This window comes from Podarcis gaigeae (genome assembly GCF_964106915.1).
Source record: "Podarcis gaigeae genome assembly, chromosome: 16".
Lineage (NCBI taxonomy): Eukaryota > Metazoa > Chordata > Lepidosauria > Squamata > Lacertidae > Podarcis > Podarcis gaigeae.
In genome coordinates, this window is record NC_139693.1 from 10487582 (window position 1) to 10509357 (window position 21776).

The 21776-nt window shown below is 48.2% G+C and overlaps 1 protein-coding gene and 1 long non-coding RNA gene across 4 annotated transcripts in view; one reads left to right on the forward strand and one right to left on the reverse strand.

The window, feature by feature from the left end:
- LOC310833606 lies at positions 1-1200 on the forward strand. Its single transcript, XR_014558840.1, has 2 exons — positions 1-119; positions 232-1200. It is a non-coding gene; the product is annotated as an uncharacterized lncRNA (long non-coding RNA).
- The window catches only part of ASH1L (ASH1 like histone lysine methyltransferase), a 79331-nt gene that overhangs the window by 3941 nt on the left and 53614 nt on the right, over positions 1-21776 (reverse strand). For 2 of the 3 annotated variants that reach the window (XR_014558572.1, XM_083715475.1), the window contains exons 9-26: positions 19799-19844; positions 19438-19546; positions 18515-18721; positions 18251-18397; positions 17321-17429; positions 16320-16481; positions 14928-15022; positions 12879-13036; positions 12163-12315; positions 11256-11310; positions 10995-11127; positions 10205-10453; positions 9314-9400; positions 8936-9026; positions 7553-7691; positions 3977-4149; positions 1951-2117; positions 1245-1285 (exon numbers count right to left, since the gene is read on the reverse strand). Coding sequence is in view for 2 of the 3 variants with exons in the window: in XM_083715475.1 (XP_083571601.1) it covers positions 1245-1285; positions 1951-2117; positions 3977-4149; positions 7553-7691; positions 8936-9026; positions 9314-9400; positions 10205-10453; positions 10995-11127; positions 11256-11310; positions 12163-12315; positions 12879-13036; positions 14928-15022; positions 16320-16481; positions 17321-17429; positions 18251-18397; positions 18515-18721; positions 19438-19546; positions 19799-19844 (2321 nt within the window). In the remaining variant the exon portion in view is untranslated. Of the gene's footprint in view, positions 1-1244; positions 1286-1950; positions 2118-3972; positions 4150-7552; positions 7692-8935; positions 9027-9313; positions 9401-10204; positions 10454-10994; positions 11128-11255; positions 11311-12162; positions 12316-12878; positions 13037-14927; positions 15023-16319; positions 16482-17320; positions 17430-18250; positions 18398-18514; positions 18722-19437; positions 19547-19798; positions 19845-21776 lie in introns of all 3 variants that reach the window. The other variant, XM_083715476.1, reaches the window with a different exon arrangement.

A 21776-nucleotide genomic window follows, 5' to 3' on the forward strand; every position in this document is an offset into this window, starting at 1 on the left:
CCCTCTCTCTCTCTCTCACACACACACACGGGACGGATGCACACTGCTGCTGCAACTTGCACTCCTTCTGTGCTGAGGGCTCCCTGTGTCCTTCCTCTCTAGATCTCTGAAAGGGTCATGTTTGGGAGGCAATCCCCCCCGCCACATACCCCCAGCCTTCCTACATAAGAGGTCACAGAAACCAATCGAGAATGTACCTTTTCAAGGCACTGCACAGAAATGAAGCGGCAGACTTCTGGGCTGCACTACTTCAGGCTGTGAGCAGGGTGTGTCTCAGTAGTACAGTGGTACCTTGTAACCTGAAGCGTCTGTAACCCGAGGTACCACTGGGCTTTTGCATAGAAAACACTCCAAGTTCAAACCCCAATGGCATCTCCAGGTGGGGCTGGGAGAGACCCCTGCGTGAAACCTGGCAGAGCCACCGCCAGTCCTTGTGGACAATGCCAGGCTACAGGAGTCAAGGGTCTCACTCTGTAAGGTGGCAGCTGCTCCTCAGAGGAACACCACACTGGGGAGCGGGCCTTGGAGGAACGAACACACACACACACACACACACACACACACACACACACACTGGGCAGATGTGTCACTTCTGTTCCATTTGGAGCAGTGATTTTTTTCCCCAGACCTGAGAGAGCGGCTGCCTCACTACTGCTCTGGGGTTGTTTTTTTTAATTTGCTCAAGAGCAGAGCAAACATCCTTTAAACAAGTATAGTGAAAACACCTTCTTTTGCTTGCCGTCAACTTGCTGCCAAACATCCTTTTTAGACAGGGCACAACCAGAAGTGTGAAGAGTGTGTACAGGAGACTGCTGACCCTGAGTTCTGGGAGTTGTGGGAATCCTGGGTTACGGCATGCCTCACTTTATTACCACCATCCTATCAGCTTTGCAAGGGGTGGGGATTGAGGGACAAAGCCCCTCTTTCTATGATCCTGTCCCTGAACTGCCCAGAGTCATCTCTACTGAGGGAGCACCACACTCCACTTGCATGCTGCCTCAGCTTTCTGCTAGTGGCCTTGCAGGATGCCTTCTCTGTACTGCTTAAGTGTCGCAGGCAAGCTAGGCTGCTCTTGCTCCTAACCTGTCTAATTCAAAGGAAGGCAAGGAAAGTGCCATTTGTGCTGCAAGTAAGCAACTGAGAGCAAGAGCTCCAAAAAGGTCTCTGCAGAAGCACCCACCAGACTGAAGGCCCTAAAAAGGGGGGGGGGGGAGAAGGAGCCAAAAGAAGCTAAAGTGACTCACCTGCCTCCATTCCTCTTGTAGTTGTCTGGTACATAATGAGGCTGCAATGGAGGAGTAAAAGAGAATCAAGTGAAAGTTCAGAGGAGGCTTAATGCTGTAAATGCAGAGAAATAGCACCTGCTTTGCTTGCAGAAGGTCCCAGGTTCAAATCCCCCGGGAGGGCAAGGAAAGACTCCCTGTCTGAAACCCTGGAGACCTGCTGCCAGTCAGTGTCAACACAGCTGAACCAATCATCTGACATGGTAGAAGGCAGATTCCCATGCTCCTTTTTAATTCCATCCTATATATTCAGCAGCATGAGAGTTATTTTACTTGACGCTCAGTGGGAAAGTACGTGGAATTGAACAGCAGGGTGGGGGGGGGGAAGAATGTGATTATGCTATAATGCAGGTGCTTATCAGTGTACAGCTTGGAAGAGCCCCCCACTCTGTCACTGCTGCAAAGGAAATCAGATCTGAAGTCAAAGGAAATCAGGTCTGAATTCACCCAGGAGATGGCAGCTTCCTGCAAAGGGTGGCAACTTAAGAGAGATGCTCTGATTGGAGTTGCCTTTGGCTTAACCTTATTATTCCACCCTTGTGTCTGCAGGAACAACCGGTTTGTGGTTACTGGTGTTTGCTTGTAACAAATTAAACGAAAGCAGAGTTTTAGCATGTGGGTTAGGATTCCCCTTGATGCCAGAGAGAGAAGTTGTGGAGCCGCTCACCGAGAAGTCTCTTTTCGGCGTCATCCTTTTGGGGAAGTGGTCGAAGGCGTAGGACTTGGTGCAGACTGGGTAGCGGTTCCGGTGGATCTTGTAGAAAAGGTGGGCTGACTTGTCGAGGCGGTAGTCGCAGATGTAGACGTCCTGCTCCTTCACCCCCTTTGGCCTTCCTGTAGGGAGTTTTGGCACAGCAAGAATATCAGGTGAGGCAGAGTGCCAAGAATCAAAATAAGCACGACTAGGGAGCTTAGCTGTTCCAAATTCCTCCTGGCAGGGCTGGAGAGGGTTTTTAAAAACTAAAGGAACTTGCCACCCTCGCAAAACTGCAGGATATTGTCTTTTTAATCCTTGTTACTGTAACTTTCCCTGGACGGAAGCAAATGTTTGTTCCCGCACTTAAAAAGAAAAACAACTCCTCCTTTATTCTTACCTCCAAATGAAGTTTAGCATGTGGAAGTGGTTAAGAATTTGGGGGCAACCTTCTGGTTTTCAGCACAATTCGCTTTCAGGTTAGCCACATCCGAGGGCAGGTAATTCTGCTCTGTGTGTCTGCCTGGTGAGTAGCTAAAACTGGCTCACTTAACCCTCAGCACATAGATGCAGCAAGGACTGCCTGCCTCCTGCAGATGCTGGCGGCTAGGCTAAAGCAGTAGGGCTGAGAGAGACTTTTGCCTGAATCCCTGGAGAGCTGCTGATGCTGCCAGTCAACGTGTAGACAACGCTGAGTAAGATGCAGAAAGGAATGACTCGGCATGAGGCAGCTTTCTGTGGTCTGTGTTCTACAGGCGCAGTGCGATGCTGGAAATCACGTCTGCACATATCCGCGGCACCGGAAATCACTTCTGCATATGCCCAGATGCAGGAAATCGCATCTGTGCATGTCCGCGGCGCCGGAAATTGCTTCTGTGCATGCCCAGATACCGGACATTGCATCTGCACATGCCTGCGGTGCTAGAAATTTCTTCTGTGCATGCCCAGACATCGGAAATCGCGCCTGTGCAGAAGCGATTTCCAGTGTCTGGGCATGCGCAGAAGCAATTTCTGGAGCCGCAATAGCAAGTTCCCACGCCGCACTGAGCTGGTTTAACGCAGCACATGGGGACTCACCAAGCAGGCAGCTCGGTTCGGGGGTGGCTCATGGGCCAGTTAAGCGACCCTCATGGGCTGCTTCCGGCCCATGGGCCTTAGGTTGCTGACCTCTGGGCTGTGTCCTCCACCCCCTCTTCTCAGCAACTGGCATTCAGCGATTCCATTCAATCATCACAGCTATAAGCAGCTGTTGACAGAAGCTTCACAGAGGTCTACCAGCCACCTTATTTTAATGTCACCTGAGAGCCACGATCCATCATCAGGTATGGTGGCAGAACCACTGAAATTAATGGGCATGAACAGCTTTTGCTCCACTGATTTCAGTGATCCTCCTGGGAATTTTAGGCGGATACCACCTGTTTGGTCCAGAATCCTCCTTCGTTGGCCTTTACCGTCAAGAGTGATTTAAATGGGTGACTCTCCGGAGCTCGAAGCAGCAGGGAAAGAAAAACACTTCTCTATATTCATTTTCTCTACACTATGCATAATTTTATAAACCTCTGATGGTGCCTCCTCCCTGACCGTTAAAAAAAAAATGCTTTGGATTTCCTTGTGAGGAAGATGCTTATCCTCATCTTTTCTTTGTTGTTCCCTAATCTCATTTCTTTGTTGTTCCCTAATCTCAGGGTTGTGGGTTCAAGACTCATACTGCGCAAAAAGATTCCTACACTGCAGAGGGTTGGACTTGATGACTCTTAATGGTTCTATTATTCTATGGTTTGCACTTTTCCCAGCTCTACCATCTCCTTTTTAGACAGGGCACAACCAGAACTGTGAAGAGTGTGTACAGGCTGCCGAAGGGGTATTTCAGGGCTCAAACAGGAGCCTTTACCTATTTACACCTGGCACTGTGCGCTGGGGAGCACAACAGCCTGGGATTATAGGTCCCCCTGGAGAGAAAAATCAAGGTGGCTCCAGGCTGCCGGGACCATTGACTTGCCTTTGCAATAGGTGTAGAGATCCAGGACGCAGCAGGTGCCCACCACGGCCTCCAAAGGGATGATCTCGTACAGCGGTACCCGGAACAGCTCGTTGTGGTAGAACTTCCGGGACGGGGAGTGGTGCGTTTCATGCGGACGGAAATAATGGTGGCCGAAGGCAAACCGTTCCTCCCTGATATAAGGAGGAAAAAAGGAAGGAGGTGTTTCTATTGGAGCTGAGATGACGGACCCAACGGACCCACACTCTTCCTCCTCCTCCTCCTCCTCTACAGAATTTGCTCCCTTTTGCTAGGCTGACAGCCACAAGCCCTGGGATTCTGACACAACAGGTGAGTGAGAGGAGAGGTGGTTTGGATGCTGACGATGGAGCACTGACTCATGAGAGCCCCAGCCAGACCCAAGGTGACCTCAGTGAGGGAGCTTGGCTTTTATTCCTCTCCCTCCTGGTTGCCTGCAAATGAATCTGTGTTTACGGAGGAGCTTAATACGATCACTGTTAAATATAATTATGTTTTAAGTGTGTACTCATCGCCAGGCCTCAACTAGAAGCTGGGAATTAATCATTGCCATGCGGAAAAACACAATTTTACAGCAGAGATTTGGCAGGCACCCTCCTTTTCAGCTTTTAGGCATCTCTCAGAGATGTTTTTATGCTGACTGATTTAGACAGCTGTTGAAAATTTCTTTATTAGACATTCATTTTAATTATTTGGCTTTTATGGCATTTTATGCTTTTCCAAACTTGTATAGATTGTTGTACATGCACCATAATATTTTGTGTAACTTGGTGGCATATATATATATATATATATATATGCTTTCGTAGATTTTCACGGGTACAGGAATGCAGGTTTTGGTGTCCTCGGGTGTCTTCCCGTGTAAAAGTTGGGGTGTCTAGGCGACGTTTCGACGAGGTCTCACTCGTCATCTTCAGGCTGGTGCTTTCGGCTTCTTGTTACTGGAACAGAGCGGGATCTCAATGTTTGAGTTCTTATAAATACTGTAGAGGGGGTGTGGTGTCTAGCCTCCAATGTTCTGGGCAGAGAGGAAGTTCCCAGGCTAGTGTGCCTTTTCTTCTTTTGTTCCTTAATTACTTGAGAGATACCTTGAGTGATTTCTTGAGTGATATCCTGAGTACCACTTAGGTGGGTCATTAGGTGTGGATTAGTTGCTAAAGTCTTTGTGTCTTGACCTCTTGAACTTTGTGAAGAGTTTTCCTGAGAAGATGGCTGTATTGCACTTAGTTGTGCTTTGGCTTGGCTTCGTGTATAGGGGCGAGCTGTGGTTTTGTGGCTTGTGTCAGCCAGATCTGTGTAGGGATTGCAGGGGGGTGCAGCATCCGGAGGTGCCACCATGGACTGGCTACTGGATGGTGTCAGTAATTCATCTGTGGAGAGGGTCTGGGTTTGGGTCTGGTGTGGTTGATTGGTGTTGGCGTTCTGTGTGCCTCTGGATCTGGTGTCAGTTTTTGTGGGGAGGGCTAATTTCCAGATGTCTGGCAAGCGGGATGTGTCGTCACGCTTGTTCATGTTGTGAGGGTGTTTCTCTATCTCGATGGCTTCCATGATTATTCTCTTGTGGTGATGTTCCGTGTTAAAGAGCAATTTGGAATCTGCAAAATTAATTTCGTGTCCTGTTTCTTTCATGTGTTGGAAAAGAGAGGAAGTTTTTTCTTCTTTTTTGACGGCATTCTTGTGTTCTGCGATACGTGCATTTATTCGTCTGTTTGTTTGTCCAATGTACGTGGCTGGGCAGACTTTGCAGGGACTTTGCAGGGTATGTGTTAATTGCCAATGGATACCAGCAAAACAGGATTACGAAGCTAATCCAAAAGGAAACACCCCCCAAAAACCAAGACACAGAAGAAAACAATGGCATGGCCCTCCTTCCTTATATCAAGGGCACTACAGATAAAATTAGCAAAATCCTCCATAAACACAATATCAAAACAGCCTTTTGCACCAACCAAAAAATAGCCAATATCCTCAGAAACCCCAAGGATAAAATCCAGTTGGAAAACCAAGGGATCTATGAAATACCCTGCAAAGTCTGCCCAGCCACGTACATTGGACAAACAAACAGACGAATAAATGCACGTATCGCAGAACACAAGAATGCCGTCAAAAAAGAAGAAAAAACTTCCTCTCTTTTCCAACACATGAAAGAAACAGGACACGAAATTAATTTTGCAGATTCCAAATTGCTCTTTAACACGGAACATCACCACAAGAGAATAATCATGGAAGCCATCGAGATAGAGAAACACCCTCACAACATGAACAAGCGTGACGACACATCCCGCTTGCCAGACATCTGGAAATTAGCCCTCCCCACAAAAACTGACACCAGATCCAGAGGCACACAGAACGCCAACACCAATCAACCACACCAGACCCAAACCCAGACCCTCTCCACAGATGAATTACTGACACCATCCAGTAGCCAGTCCATGGTGGCACCTCCGGATGCTGCACCCCCCTGCAATCCCTACACAGATCTGGCTGACACAAGCCACAAAACCACAGCTCGCCCCTATACACGAAGCCAAGCCAAAGCACAACTAAGTGCAATACAGCCATCTTCTCAGGAAAACTCTTCACAAAGTTCAAGAGGTCAAGACACAAAGACTTTAGCAACTAATCCACACCTAATGACCCACCTAAGTGGTACTCAGGATATCACTCAAGAAATCACTCAAGGTATCTCTCAAGTAATTAAGGAACAAAAGAAGAAAAGGCACACTAGCCTGGGAACTTCCTCTCTGCCCAGAACATTGGAGGCTAGACACCACACCCCCTCTACAGTATTTATAAGAACTCAAACATTGAGATCCCGCTCTGTTCCAGTAACAAGAAGCCGAAAGCACCAGCCTGAAGATGACGAGTGAGACCTCGTCGAAACGTCGCCTAGACACCCCAACTTTTACACGGGAAGACACCCGAGGACACCAAAACCTGCATATATATATATATATATATATATATATATATATGGTGGCATATGTACATAAATATATATTATAAAAAACAAATATATTTATGGGTGATGAGTGCTGAGGTTCAGATCAGCCAAGCCTAAGATTGAAGATAAAGATCTGAACTGCAGCCATTTCTCAGTGCAGTAAGAGCACACTAGTGGAGGAGCACGACGACATCCTGTGAAACTCTCATTGGTCTCTGGAGACAGGGCTTAGCTGAACCTCCTGTCTGCATCCTCCGCCAAAGGAGGAGAATGATATCACCAAATGAATTATGTCCTCCAACCCTCCAGGTCTTGCTGGCTTACAAGTGCAGCTGGCTATTCTTGCTGGGGATCATGGGAGTCCAGCAACATTTGGTGTGTGTGTGTGTGTGTTATAGGTTACCCACCTCTTTAGTTTTCTCACCACAGGAAAAGAGGTGGGAAAATCTTACGGCTTCATGAACTGCCACCACCTGCTACTTTCATGCAAGGGAGGGATGGGGATGGGAAAATTCTCCGATGACACGTTTTTGATGGGAGTCCAGTGTGGCTGGTCTCCCACCAAAGTGAGATCGAGCTCCGCTTTTTAAAAGCAAGGTGGGGCTGGAACTTACTTCTCGTTCTTCCAGAGCTTTTCAATACGGAAGATGTCGAGTCTCTCTCTGTTGATGTGGGAGAGCAGGCGGTACGACTGCCGGACAGGGTGGCCGTCTGGGGTCCTTCGGCTGTCTCTCATCAGGTACACGCAGTCACCTGTTGATGGGGTGGAGAAGGGCGTATCAGAGCGGCTTTCCCATACCCCAGCAGGGTGGATTTACAGAAGCCTAACAAACTGAGTGGTGGTAGCAGAGGTGGCTCAGCAGTTGAAAGCATGGGCTGTGTGCAAAAAGAACTGCCAGGTTCAATGAAATGGTATCTCCAGCTAGGAAGCCGGCTGGATCAGACCAAGCCTCTGTCCAGTCTAGCACCCCGTTTCCTTTAGTGGCTAACTAGAAGCCCACAAAGCAGAGGCTTAAGGGCAATGGGTCTCCCCTGTTTGGTTTTGAACAGAGACATCCTGACAATGAACAGGGGTGGCCCATTTAGTCTTAGTGGCTAAGAGCTGTTGAGTGGAGCGGTCTCCCGCGGGAGGTTGAGGACTCTCCTTCCTTGGAGGTTTTTAAGCAGAGGTTGGATGGCCATCTGTCATGGATGCTTCAGTTGAGACTCCTGCATTGCAGGGGGCTGGACAAGATGGGGTCCCTTCTGACGCTACGATTCTGAGATTCTAATACCATGACTTTTCCATAAAAGCTGCCTAATTCCCTTCCTCCTACCCAACTACCACCACAGAGCCCCGATTTCTGAGGCTGAGGAAACAACCTGGAGAGCTGCCGCCAGTCAGACCAGGTGGCCCCAGTGCTTAGGTGGCCCAAGATTTCTAACTCGCTTAATGTCTCACCTTTAATTTTGATACCCTCAATCAATGAGCAAGGCAGGCTCAAGCACCTTGACAAACAGCAGTCGCGAGAGAGGGGATGGATGTCCCAAAGGACCCTCTCGGCTGCCTCTTAATTAATCCAAATGCCCAGAAGCAGTCCTTTTGTGTTTGAGGTAGTCCCTGGAGGGGAGGGGGCACCAGGCACCCTATGCTATACTGTGAACTGTATGAAACACCTAGAAATCTTCAGCTGCGACTGCAATCCTCAGTAATATGGATAGGATTAAGTATCTGTTGTCTGGTTCGGACTAGTCTGTAATGTTCAACGCAGCTAAATTTGCAGAGAAGGCTGCTAAACTTAGAACAAGCTATGTGACTGCCCTTGAGATTTAAGGTTCCCGTTTTATGTAAGCTTTATTTATTGTATAGGTCAAGTTTTTATCTTTATGTAATTTTTTAATGTATAGTTTATGTTCCTGTGCTTCTGCTTGGCTACAACCTGTGTTTTGGCTGCCTTCTTAAAAACTTTGAATATTATGAATTTCCCTCCCGCCCCCCAGGAAGTCAACACACCCACCTTGACGTAGCAACAGATCGTCCCGTAACAGACAGATGAAGTAAACGCAGCCAGGCTGGGCGTAATGAGGTCGGGGAATCATAGGAACCTCCTGCAAGAAAGAAAAAGGCAAAAGGCGTTGACAAGTCTTGTCATCCTGACTACGTTTAGAAACCAAGATGAACGTAGATGCAGCACTAATCAAGCCTGCACCCTCCATGGAACCCTGGGGACCGTGGTTTTGTGAAGAACATTTGAACGCTGAAAGGCTACAATTCCCAGGCTTCCTTAGAGGAGAAAGCCGCTGAAACAGCCTGGCTGTGTAAAATATAAAGAGGCCAATGGCGTGAGGGTTTCAAAGTCACCCTGCCCAGTTCTGGGCAAGCGAAGGTGGCTTACCCTATCCACTGTGCGAGGTTCACACTGCTCACACAAGTAGTGTTCGACGTCAGAGTTCACCCCCATACAGTCACAGTGCTGCCAGACCTACAGGAGAAAACAGACACATCAGAAAGTGCGGGAAAGGAGATCCACCCCAAAGCATTAGAAGACGAGTTTTATTTATTTTAAAGCATTTCTGAACAGTTTAAGATTTTTTAACTCAAATAATGCAGCCTAAAAACAATGTAACAGCATCTTAAAAACAGAGATTATCAGGGAAGGATAAGGCTCTCTGCCTGAGAGGCCAAAGAGTCAATGTCAAGCAGAGTAGAAAATACTGACTCATATGTGCCAGTGGTCTGATTATTATTATTATTATTATTATTATTATTATTATTATTATTAGCTGCCCTTCACCTGTAGATCTCAGGGTGGGTCACAACATAAAATTACAATATAAAAACCACAAAATTCATAGTAAAGGTAAGACCATCAACAAACCAATAATGCTCCCTCTGAGGACACATTTAAAAGGGCATTGGATGTCAATTAGCCAAAGGCCTGGTTGAAGAGGAAATTTCTACCTAGTGCTTAAAGGTGTATGAAGGTGCCAGTCAAACCTCCCTAGGGAGAGCGTTCCACGAATAGGGAGCCACCTTCCGGCCTTCTTGTGGAGGAGGCACATGAAGAAGGGCCTCAGGGGGCGCACGTCTGTTCTAATAGGTTCAGATTCCTCTGGCCCACCAATACCAGGCTGCTATAGAGGAGGGAATCCAGCCATTGGTCTGGACCTTGCCTTTTGACAGAACAGGGCCAGGTACAGGGGCTACGTGTGAGCAGACGTTTCTCATCTGCAGCAAGAACGCAGCCCCGTCTTGTGAGGGAGAGGAGAGCACAACCTGCCCTCACCATGCACTTGTCGCACTGGATCATGAGCCCTTCGTCCTTGTACAAGCCACAGATGCAGCGGATCACGTCCTCGTCCTTCTCGTGCCCGCTCTCCTTCTCGCACATGGAGGTCTCGCTGCTGTCCGCCTCGCTCGCCGTCTCTCCGACGATCTCATCGATCTGGGCAGCTGCCTCGTGGCGGGCGTTGTAGTAGGCCTTCCGCAGCCGGCAGACGTCCCTCCCAATCGGGGATTTCCTCCCGTAGTACTTCTGAGCAGGAGACAAAAGTCCAGAAACTCAGAGCCTTTCCCACCCCCACTGAAATGCCCTTTCTGCTTTAATCTTTGCCGCCATAAAACTCTGACGTAGACGCCCCCTGCCCCGGTCCCATCAATTTCCCCTTCCTACCCACTAGTCCCTCCCAGCTTGGTTCATTTTCTTCCAGCACAAGGAACAAGTGGGCACTGCAATGGAACATTACAGCATATCCACAAGATGCAAGGGCGGTGGCTTCTGATTCAAGACTCTGCCCAGCCTTGAATGGGAGTTGTATGAGTTCACTGGGGTTAGGTGGGGTTCTCAGGAGTGGGGTGGTGGAAAGGAAAAAGGACATCTTTCCTCCTCTGCCACTCTCCTGAGGCCCTTCCTCTACTGTGTTATTTGGTGTCGCAAGGCCTCCAGCCCAGAACTTGAGCATTTCAGAGAATTGTATGCAAGGCAATTAATAATTACACCTCGACTCTCAAAGGACCAGCTGGGACCCTCGGCTAGAACCAAGTGCCTTCCTCTGCCAACACAACAGCAAACTCACTTCAGTGTTGCGGAAGACCTTCAGCATGTCGCCATCAAAAGCTTCCACAGTTTTGTAGTAGCCTGTCAAGATCTGCTTCTCGATGGTGGTGAGATCAAGGGGGTCGGAGATCTTCTCATAGTAATCTGCATTTCTAAGCCAGGCAGGGGGGGAAATGTGCAAGGTTACTGAAAAGCCCGTATTTGAGGAATGACATGAAACCTATTTTGTAAAATGACAGATTCTCCACCACTTCCCCTTCGGAGAATGCTAAAAACCTACTTTTTCTTCGGGGGAAGATTCAGCAAAGGAGTTGCTAGCAGCTGTCTGGAGGAATCTGTAACAGAAGCAGAGGGATGCAGAGCAGTTGTCACAGGGGTTTTACAGTATGGTTGGTCTTGGGTAGTTTTTGGGGTGGGTGGGTGTTATTTGGCAGGAGAAATTATGAGGAAATTATGTGGGAAAGAAACACATGCCCCTTAGTCCCTGACTTGCCTAAGTCACAGCTACATCACAAGCTGAAATTAAGAAGCAATGCAATTTACAGTTTCTTTAAATAGGCCCTTGTGGCAAGTGCTGTTCAAGTTCATGCCCTTCTTGTGGGCTCAGGTGGGGCCACGGCAAGATAGATGGGCCTTTTGGTCTGATCCAGCAGCCAGGCTCTTCTGGTGTTCCAATGAATTTCCTCCACCCGCTGTGTACTCCCTCCCTCAAATTCTGTCCACTACTTCTAGAGCTCGAACCCCTTCTGCTATAGCTCTTTACAATTCAAGACTAAGGAGGTGGGAGCAGCATGTGTATCAAACACTTGACAGTCCTCATGGGTGACGGACGGAGAGACAGAGGCTGGCCACCCCACAGCAAATGCTGCAAAAGCCAAGGAAGTGTATGGGAAGCTGCCTAATACAGGATCAGACCACTGGGTCCACCTCACTCAGTGGCACTGTTGACATTGGCTGGGCAGCAGTTCTGCAGCTTTTCAGACCGGGGTCCTTCCCAGCCCCATCTGAAGATGCCAGGGATGCAAAGCCTTCCCCCAAAGTAGCTCCTGCTCTCACCCATGAGCCACTCATCACTGAACCCCTGAAATCCTACACTCAAGCTCTCCTCCCTCTGGAAACCCAGCAACAGAGGATTGTGGAGCCTGTCAAACGATCAGCTCCTGCCTCTGGCCCTCGGCAGCCATCACCTTTGTACGAGATGATCCCGTCGCAGATCTCCTTGAAGATTTGTGCGAGGCGTGCGGCCCGCGCCACTTCGATGTTCTCCTCGGCCGCAGCCAGCCGCCGTGTCCGCACTGAGCGGGCAGTCTGCAGGGCAGAGAACTGTGTCATGAAGACATCTGAAAAAGAGAGGGGAGGAAGAGATGCCTCTTTAGTCAAAGCCCGCAGGAACACAGGAAGCAACCGGCCCAATTAGTTTGGTTTTGTCTGCAGCTCCCCAGGGTTTCCGTCTCTCTCAACCCTACTGGGAGGCAGCTAACTAGAGAACCTGGGACTTCCTGATCTGCTACTGAGCTACCTTCCCACTTCCTCTCTGCTGAACAACATGTATGTCTGAGGGACTTAAAAACCAGCAACTCTCATTGTACAGAGTGGGGGCTTTGCATATATCATGCCACTGCTGCTGGATATCAAATTTTAGCTGAATGCAACGCAAAGGGTAATATGCCGTCAGGGCACTGCTTGTCCAATTGCTTGTGGCAAGGCAGAATCGCTTTTAGGCGACTAGGAAAAGGAGTTTCAAGTTTGGTTCATTAGGTCACAAATATCTGAGACAGATAGGATGGCAACTTTTTGCAAGACTGATTTGAGAAAGGTTAAGGTCCACGGAATGCTTATCGCTTATCCGGGAGACACCGAGAAAGGCTGGGAGACTCACACCAGTTGCAACAGGGGCACTGACCAGATTTTATATTGCCATCATCCCGGCACATCCCATTCCAGCGGGTGTATAACGAGGCGGACTGAAGGTTGTCACTGGCGTGCTTGACCTCCTCTTGCTTCTGCCGGATCTTCTCCCAATTGCGCACCAAGAAAACATGATGCTTCAGCACAAAATTCCTTGGGGAAGCACAAATAAAGATGAGGGATGGGGAAGAGAAGAGGTGGGGGCTGAAATAAAAGGCTTTCTTCACCTTCCGAGGTTGGCTGCTGCGGGATATTTGCAGCACATCGCCACAGCATAGTAGTGAGAGATCCCTGCTCTAAGGGGTTGGAATCTACATGAGATCAGACTGGGAAGAGGAGGAGGAGGAAGGGTCAGGAACAGAGACCAAGTAGGGGAAGCATCAGACAGATGCCAGGGGGGCACAGGTTAAAAGCAAGGGTTGGGCCATTTCTGTAGAAAGGCTCGACTCAGACCTACCAATCCATGATTCGTTCTGATCATGATTTGGAACACATAATCACAGCCTGAGCATCTTAATAAAGCCATGATTTAGACCTGCTTGTCTGCTTCCACTTCCCTACCCATTCAGCTTTTATACAATGCAGCTGGCTCTGGGGAGGCAGCAATGAGTCTGCGGTTTGTCAATTCTAACATCTCACCAAACCACTTTTTAAAAAAATCCTTATTGGCCAGCTGTTTGCAAACCATGGTTTAGAACATTGTGCAAAGTCATAGCTAAAGCTTTCTCAATTGTGGGATGGCATGAGGTGTGAATAATTTCACACAGCTGCTTGTTAAGTATTGCCCATCATGTATTACGTACTACTGTGCATTACCTGATATCACATATTACTGATTATTATCAGCAATAATTATGAAATTATATATACAGGTTTTATAGAGAGAGAGAGAGAGAATACTGCATGCATATTATTTTTGCATTGTATTTGCAAACAGTCTACATCTGTACTGGGACTATCTTAACTGTTCTTATATATGGAATTGTTTTTAAATGTTTGCACTGCTTTCAATACATGGAACTGTTTCAATTTGTTTTTACAATTTTCTTGTTTTACGGTAGTAACTTTCATTTGTTTTACAAGTGTGCACTTTATTGCTGTAACCTGCCCTGGGACCTTATGAGACCTGCTGAAACCACTTTGGTTTGGGCAAGTCTAAATGTGGATGGTGATATGTTTCAATCTCTTTGTAGTTTACTGTTGAAGCTAACAGTTTTCTAAATGTTTTTATTGATAATTTATTGTTTTTACTCATAATTTTAATAATTCCTGTAAACCGCTTACAAGGTATCATTACAATCAAGTGGTATATACATTTTGTTAAATAAATATATATATGATAAAGTGTGGGTAAAAAAAATAAAATCTAATAAATGAAGTTGCTTATGCTATTATGTTGCAAACCATCCTGTGGTAGTTTCATAGGTAAAGGTAAAGGGACCCCTGACCATAAGGTCCAGTTGTGGCCGACTCTGGGGTTGCGCCGCTCATCTTGCTTTACTGGCCGAGGGAGCCGGCGTACAGATTCAAGGTCATGTGGCCAGCATGACTAAGCTGCTTCTGGTGAACCAGAGCAGCGCACAGAAACGCCGTTTACCTTCCCGCCAGAACGGTACCTATTTATCTACTTGCACTTTGACGTGCTTTCGAACTGCTAGGTTGGCAGGAGGTAGTTTCATAGAATCATAGAATTTCAGAGTTGGAAAGGACTCTAATGATAGGTTCTTCTTACTTTCTGATGACAAAAGGCAGGGCAGAAATTTCTTAAATCAAAATGAAATAAACTGAGCCAAAATGAAGCTTTGGGGGAGATCTAGCTCAGGCTTCCTCAACCTCGGCCCTCCAGATGTTTTGAGACTACAATTCCCATCATCCCTGACCACTGGTCCTGCTAGCTAGGGATCATGGGAGTTGTAGGCTAAAAAAAATCTGGAGGGCCGAGGTTGAGGAAGCCTGACCTAGCTCATGCCCCCTGCGCCCAAAGTAGGAGGGAGGGAAACTTGCTGGGAAGAGACAAGGGAATGGAGCTGCCCTTCTTCCTCACCTTTCCCTGTTGGACATGGGCTTCATTTGGAGCTGCGGTGTCAGCCGAGTCGGGGTACTTGAGCTTTCACTGGGCTCCTCAGGAACGTGACCCTTCTGTAAAACAAAACAAACCCTTCTTGAGAAGAGAATCCAAGAACAAAGAAAGCCAACTGCGAAAAGACAGTGGTTAGAATCCTGAACTTGGGTCAGGCAGGTTCAAATTCCCACTCAGTGTATAGCTGAGCTGCCCAACACAGGCAAGATTATTTTCCTTTCAGGGCTTAAATGTTTATAATAAAGAAGGGAGGGGAGGGTGGAAGTTAAGGTAAGTACATGAAGCAAGATGGGGCCCCCACTTTGTTCCTCTCATTCAAAACCATTATTGGAACAGGCATGTCCATGCTGTTCCCTCATTACCAACAGGAGGTTGATTTGGGTCTGGGTGGAGAAGCATGCAGAACAAGAAGCACGTGTTATATGCGCATCCCATCCCACTCTCATTTTGTAAAGTCTGAAAGAGTTGCTGAAATGGGGATCACAATCATGGTGGACAGAAGCATCCCAGCTGGTGAGGAAGAGAGACCCCCTACTGTGGTCAACATTAACATGAGTGAAGAGATGTTGTGGAAGGGGGAACCCAAGTCCCCCCCCCCCAAGAGAGTATTAAGTTCCCTTTTCCTCCATGATTATATCAGGGTGGTCCAATGCCCTCAAGCCTCTTTTGGAGGTCATCGGCAATGTTTGATGCTTCCCAAGTCCTCACACTACCTTCCCAAAGCCAGGTAACTGAGGCACTGGGCTTCAGGAAGGAGGTGTGAGGGCTCAGACAGGGTCCTAGAGACCTCCCCAAAGCCAAGTGCAGTGTTTACCCAGCTTTGGGAAGGCAGCATGAGGGCTGGGGAGGGGGCACCGAATTCTGGGCTTGCTCTCTCCCGCCCTCCGTACACGGCAAGGCAGAGCGCGGCCCATGGGTACCATGTCACAAGTACTCTTGATTTTTTTTTATAGATATTTATTAAGGTTTTAAAAATTATATTAAAAACAAAACATAACAACAATACAATCAAACACACAAAACAACAACAACAACAACATGTCACAAGTACTCTTGAGGCACACTCGGTATGGAAAGTTGGGCCGCCCTGCGTTAGATCGTTGCCACAAGTAGCAAGCAGATTTATTGAAAGAAAAGTCAAACACACTGAGCACATGCAGTGGTCCTGCACTAGATGAAACCACTGCTACCCACTATACTTTTTAAAACAGAGATGTCGGGGATTGAACCTGGCGCCTTCTGCACGCCAAATACGAGCTCTCAACCACGCTCATCCCCTCTGACCCAAGCGGCAACTGTAGGCATGGAGTGTGGCAAACGCCTCCCACACCTGCCTCCTGCTCTGTGCACACTCACCCTCTTCTTCAACTTGTGCTTGGATTTCCTCTTCTCTTTGGACCGGCTCGGCCTCCTCTGGGCAGTGACGGGCTGGTTGGTTTTGCTCAGGAGGCCGTTCACGCGCTGGCTCTTGCCCCCGATGATCCCTCTGCACTTCTCAAAGCCGCATTTGCAGAGTTGCTTGGAAGAGAAAGGAGAGAACACCCACCTTGAAAACGCCCCCTTGGCAAAGCTTGCAACCCAGGCCATTAGGACCCATCAAGAATCCCTGCCTGCTCATACAGTCCCATCCATTCGATGGGACACCGCAGGGGCCAATGTACGAATGGGCTTGTTGGCGCCTCTGTGTTTCTGCCTCCTTTATTCTGGCCTCCTTTTTTGTGATGACTACTCTGTTTACTGTGCTGGAGCTGCTGTCTCAATTTGGCAACCTGAGTGGATCTATCCTTCACGCATGGAGGATAGTGTATGCGGGGATCTCATGGCCACTGTCCTGTGAGCTAAGACCCCGTGTTCAAATAAGAGGCATGTATTATGGTGCTAGGTGTGCTTAATTTCCTGGGCTTTTGGCCTTCCCACTCTGCATATGGGCAAACTGGGGGTCCTTCTCTCAGGTGAGAAGCTTTCTGCCGTTGCTGCTGCTGGGCGAGCACCTCTGCCTCACCTTGGCCCTTCCCTGACTCTACCATACTGCCTGCTCCTGGCAGGGCGACAGTAGCAGATGTTAGGGCCAACGGTGGGGTCAAGCTGGGTATCTAGGGTGTCTACATCTGCCTAAATGAGGTGTCTTGGTATACTGGCTGCTATAATTTGAGGGGCCCTTTTTTGGCAAGCCTCTCATGAAAGGTGCTGCGCTATTATTAACAGAATTTCCCAGGTGATCAAAGTGATCTCACAGGGCATCTCATACATTTGTGCCTCCAACTTGTACCAATAAGGAGGGACTAGCCTAAAGAATTAAAAATGCAGCCATGCTCTTCTCCCCCAGGCCTTCCTGGGAGTGATGATGCAACCCTCACCTGCTTTTCCACATTGAAGGAGTGGAAGTTGTAATCGTACGTCAGCTCAGTGCCAGCAGGCATATCCTTCAATGCATAGAGCCCAATCCTGTAGACACCGTTGACGGACCTGCAGGCGGAAAGGGAACAGGATGTGCTTGCAACTCTGGACAGGGCAGGAAGGCACGACAGCAGTCTCAGCACAGCTAAGGCCCTGGAAGCATATTATACCTCAATTGGAAACCAATGCCTCCCCTGCCCCAAACGGTGCTCCAGGAAGGGGGCTGGAATTGTGGCTCAGTCCACTTGTAACCACAGCTTCCCTGACAGAGCAGCAGGCATCAGATCTTAAAAAGTTACATAGCTGTTCTTAAGATGACCAGCTGGAATGAGAGACGGTGTCCGTCTACACCAGGGGTTGGCAAGGTTTACATCGCCTGGGCCGGTTAACTCCAGCGGAGATCCCTCCGTGGGCCGGATTGTGAGCACACGCCCCCACGATTTCTGGTGTGTATGCAGACATGATTTCCAGCACCACGGAAATGAGTCCCTGCGCTGCACCGGTTTAGCGCAGCACGCAGGGACTTGCCGAGAGGGCGGCTCGGTTCGGGGGCGGCTTGGGGGCCAGTTAAACCCCCATGGGCCCCTGCCTTAGGCTGCCTACCCCTGGTCTACACCCTCTAAACTGGTTGACAGCTCTACTCAGAATTGGGGCAGAGAGTGAGGCAGGGGAGATGGAAGAGGAACCCCAACCTTCAGGCAGACACTGTTCTTTTATGGTTCTGTGTGCAGCACTTTAAAATAAACCAAGTACTGTACACACGGATGCACACACCTAGGGACTGGACACAAGCGTAGGCCATCACTTTTATAAAGGTACTAAAAGGCTCCGTTGTTGCCATAGCAAAAGCAATGGAAACTAGCAAGGCGACCCCCTCTGGAAGCTCTTACCATTTCTGCATCTCACAGTTTGGGTTGCAGCTGTGGTTGATGAAGCGCGCCTCGTTGCCCATGCGATAGCTGTCAATCACCATCCCGCTGTCGAGGTTGAGGCAATAGTGATCGCTGTGGTTATGGTACTGCTCGATCATCCGGTTCCTAAAGAACAACGTGGGACAGTGCAGCTGGTGAAACACTCCCCGTCCTCTTGCTCTTCCGAACAAGGGCTGTGCCACGAACGCTTCTCCTCCACCCACCGCATTGCCCATGGCTTACCTGAACTCCTGCTCGCTGACCACTTCTCCCAAGTACTCGATGATGAACTGCCCAGCTTTCAGGGGCTCTTTTGTGCGGATGCCCCAGCCTTTCTCCTCGGCCCGGAAGCGCTCCAAGCACTGCACCCACTCATGCCTCTGGATCCGCTGGTTGCAGCACTGCTCCCCGCAGGGGCAGGTATTGGGGGAGCACTCAGCGAAGATCATCCTGGAAGCAGAGGGGGGGGGGCAGGCTGGCATGTCAGCGTGGGTGCAGGGAAGCATCAGGAACATCGGGGCCGCCTTTCCGACAAACCTTGAGGCTCATTTTCAGGGTTTATTAAAAAACGTTTATATCCACGCTCCCCTTCAACTAGCTCAGCGCTGTACATATGGTTCTCTGCTGTCCACATTTCCCTAACAACAACTCTGCGAGGTAGGTTAGGCAGCCCTGCATAGGGAAGTTTTTGATGTGTGGTGTTTTACTGTGGTTTTATGATTTTTTGGAAATTATAAAACCCAAGCAGATGGGTGGCATAAAAATAATAAATAAGGAGGAGGAGGAGGAGGAGGAGGAGGAGGAGGAGGATTGCATTCAAACGAAACCCTGACAATTAGCCATGGCCAGGTATGGAGTTTTGTATCCAACTGAAAAATGTTCCCAGCTTAAATTAATGGACTTAAATTAAGCCTGCCCGTTAATCTCAATGATTCTACTGTGAGTAGGGCTTAGCAGTGTGTAAGTTAAGGTTGAAGTGAGGGTTTGGACACCCAGGGCTTTTTATGTAGGGCCCGGAAGTCTGAAAATAGTGCACCCAATGCATGCTGGCTGTCTCACCTTGCTACTTGTGAGAAGCAGGTCTCTTTAATTCCCAGTGATTCTGTGTGTGCGCACGGACATGTCTTCGGTTGCAGCATTAATTATGTTGCGGCCCTGCAACTCACCTGTTCAAGCAGTCATCCAAACAGCCGTTTCTGTTGCCATCCTCGGCCTTCTTGCAGTTGCAGGTCGTGGCCTCATAACCAGAAAGAGGCTTCACATCCACATAGACGTCTGCGGAGGGAAAGGAGGAGTGAAAAGTATCTATCAACTTCTGAAACAGAGCTCCTCCCAGTCTACAAACCTCTCTCCCGGCTCGCCCACCCCGTTGACCCCGTAGAGAAAAGAGTAAAAGGCGGCAGCCTAGGAGCGGGGCTACTGCCAGGAGGTCAAAGAGGGTGCGGTCAAGTGGAGATAAAAGGCTGGCAAGGCTCCACAATTGAGGAAACCATAAAACCAGGGCTATAGAAACACAAAGCTACTTACTAGAACGGATTTTTTTATAAAGCGGGACGTCTGGCTTTTTATACAACTGGAAAGAAAAGAAATAAGTGTTCTTTATCGCTTTGCAAGACAACAGCAGAATAAAAATTTGCATTTCCCCCAGAAAGGAAGGTTTGATTTATGCTTGACAGAGCCTAATGAAGAAAAGCCTTTGTTACAAGAGCAGCAGAGAAAGGTTTTGATCTTATTTTTTTTTTGTTTTTTAAAAACGAAAACATTTATTGGCTTGGATCCAAAGAGCCATGAGGGGAAGGAGAACATTTCTTAGTGCTGTTCTAAAACCTCATGCAGTTCAGTGCCACAGTTCAGTGTGTTACACTTGTGGTGGAAAACAGAAGATACAAAGGTGTGGCACATAGAATCCAGGGGGCCATTAAGATGATGTTGAAAAGGGCATGTGAGAACATCTTGGCTGCGAGTCCTGGAAGACATGCTCCCTGCCTGGCAGGCCTTTTCCACCAGGCCTGGGAGGGGAGAGCCCTGGCTGATTCCAGATACAAAAAGCTGAGACTGCTGAGCAGACTCTTGAGTTGGGGTGTTTTCTGGGGTGTTGCTGTTGCAGAGAGAGATGTTGCTGTTGTTCTTTCGTATCTTTATTTTAGATCTTGTTGTGATTCACGTGGAAACCATTAAGTTTGGTTGTGTATTTTTTTAACATTTTATTTATTGCTTATGACCACTTTTGTTATGTTGTAGTCATGCATTTTTTGCATGTTGTAAGCCGCCTTGAACATGGTTTGAACTGCGGAAAGCTGGTCTACAAATAAAATTATGTTTGCACAGGTCGAAGAGGTTCTTTGGGTTGCCATCGGTTTTGGGGCAATGCTCAGAGGCAGCCCTTCTAGGAACATAGGAAACTGCCTTATACAGTGATACCTTGGTTCTCAAACTTAATCCATTCCGGGAGTCCGTTTGACTCCCGAAACCATTAAAAAACCAAGGCGTGGCTTCCGATTGGCTGCAGGAGCTTCCTGCACTCAAGCGGAAGCCGTGTTGGACATTCAACTTCCAAAAAACGTTTGCAAACAGGAACACTTACTTCTGGGTTTGCGGTGTTTGGGAGCTGATCTGTTCGGTAGCCAAGCCATTTGAGTACCAAGGTACCACTGTACTGAGTCAGACCACTGGGTCCATTTAGAAACTGAGTGACAGCAGCTCCCCAAGGTTTCAAGCAGCCCTCCCTGGAGATGCCAGGATTCCGAATGCTCCCCCATGAGCTACAGGAGTGGAATAGACTTTAATGCCAACTAAAGAGGATCTTTGGACCCAAGCCACAATGTTCATTTCCCCTAGGGCTCCCCAATCCAAGAGAGCAACCAGCTCTATACTAACTTCAGTTTCAGAAATGTTGCATGACCAGGTGGTCATAGAGTGTCCGCGGGGCTCCCAAAGCCTCGCAGCTTTGTCTATATGGGGAAGACTTTCTCACAACCCTAGTATAAAGCACCTCTGGAGCAGTTCAGCAAAAAAATAGACAGACGCTTATACTCGTTTCGAGAGCCATATCAAAGAATCCAACAAATATGCAGCTTCTTGACTAAAATCAGCACGGCCTATTTTGGGGCAAAGACATCATTCCCTCTCAAAAAGAAGAAGCAGAATCCAAAACCAGTTTTGTCAGAGACAGACGTGCTTGGAACCGGGTACTATCTGCTCCTTTCGACAATACTTAAAGACGCCTGTAGATCTCATTATGGAGCTTCCCCGCAACATGTTAGGAATGTGAAATGAGGAAATGTAAACTGTAAACCATGCAAGCTTTGCAATTAGTAAATATATATATATATTTAGAGAGGGGGCTGAATCACTGAACAGAATGGGGTGGGAGGGAACAATTCCTTGTTTCTATAGCATATTGCTAAATAAAGTGGGCAACAGGAAAAAGCAGTTGCTTAATTATAACACACATTGTCCCTTCTGGACTGCATACATACAGCCCAGTTCATGGAATCCTGGGAAC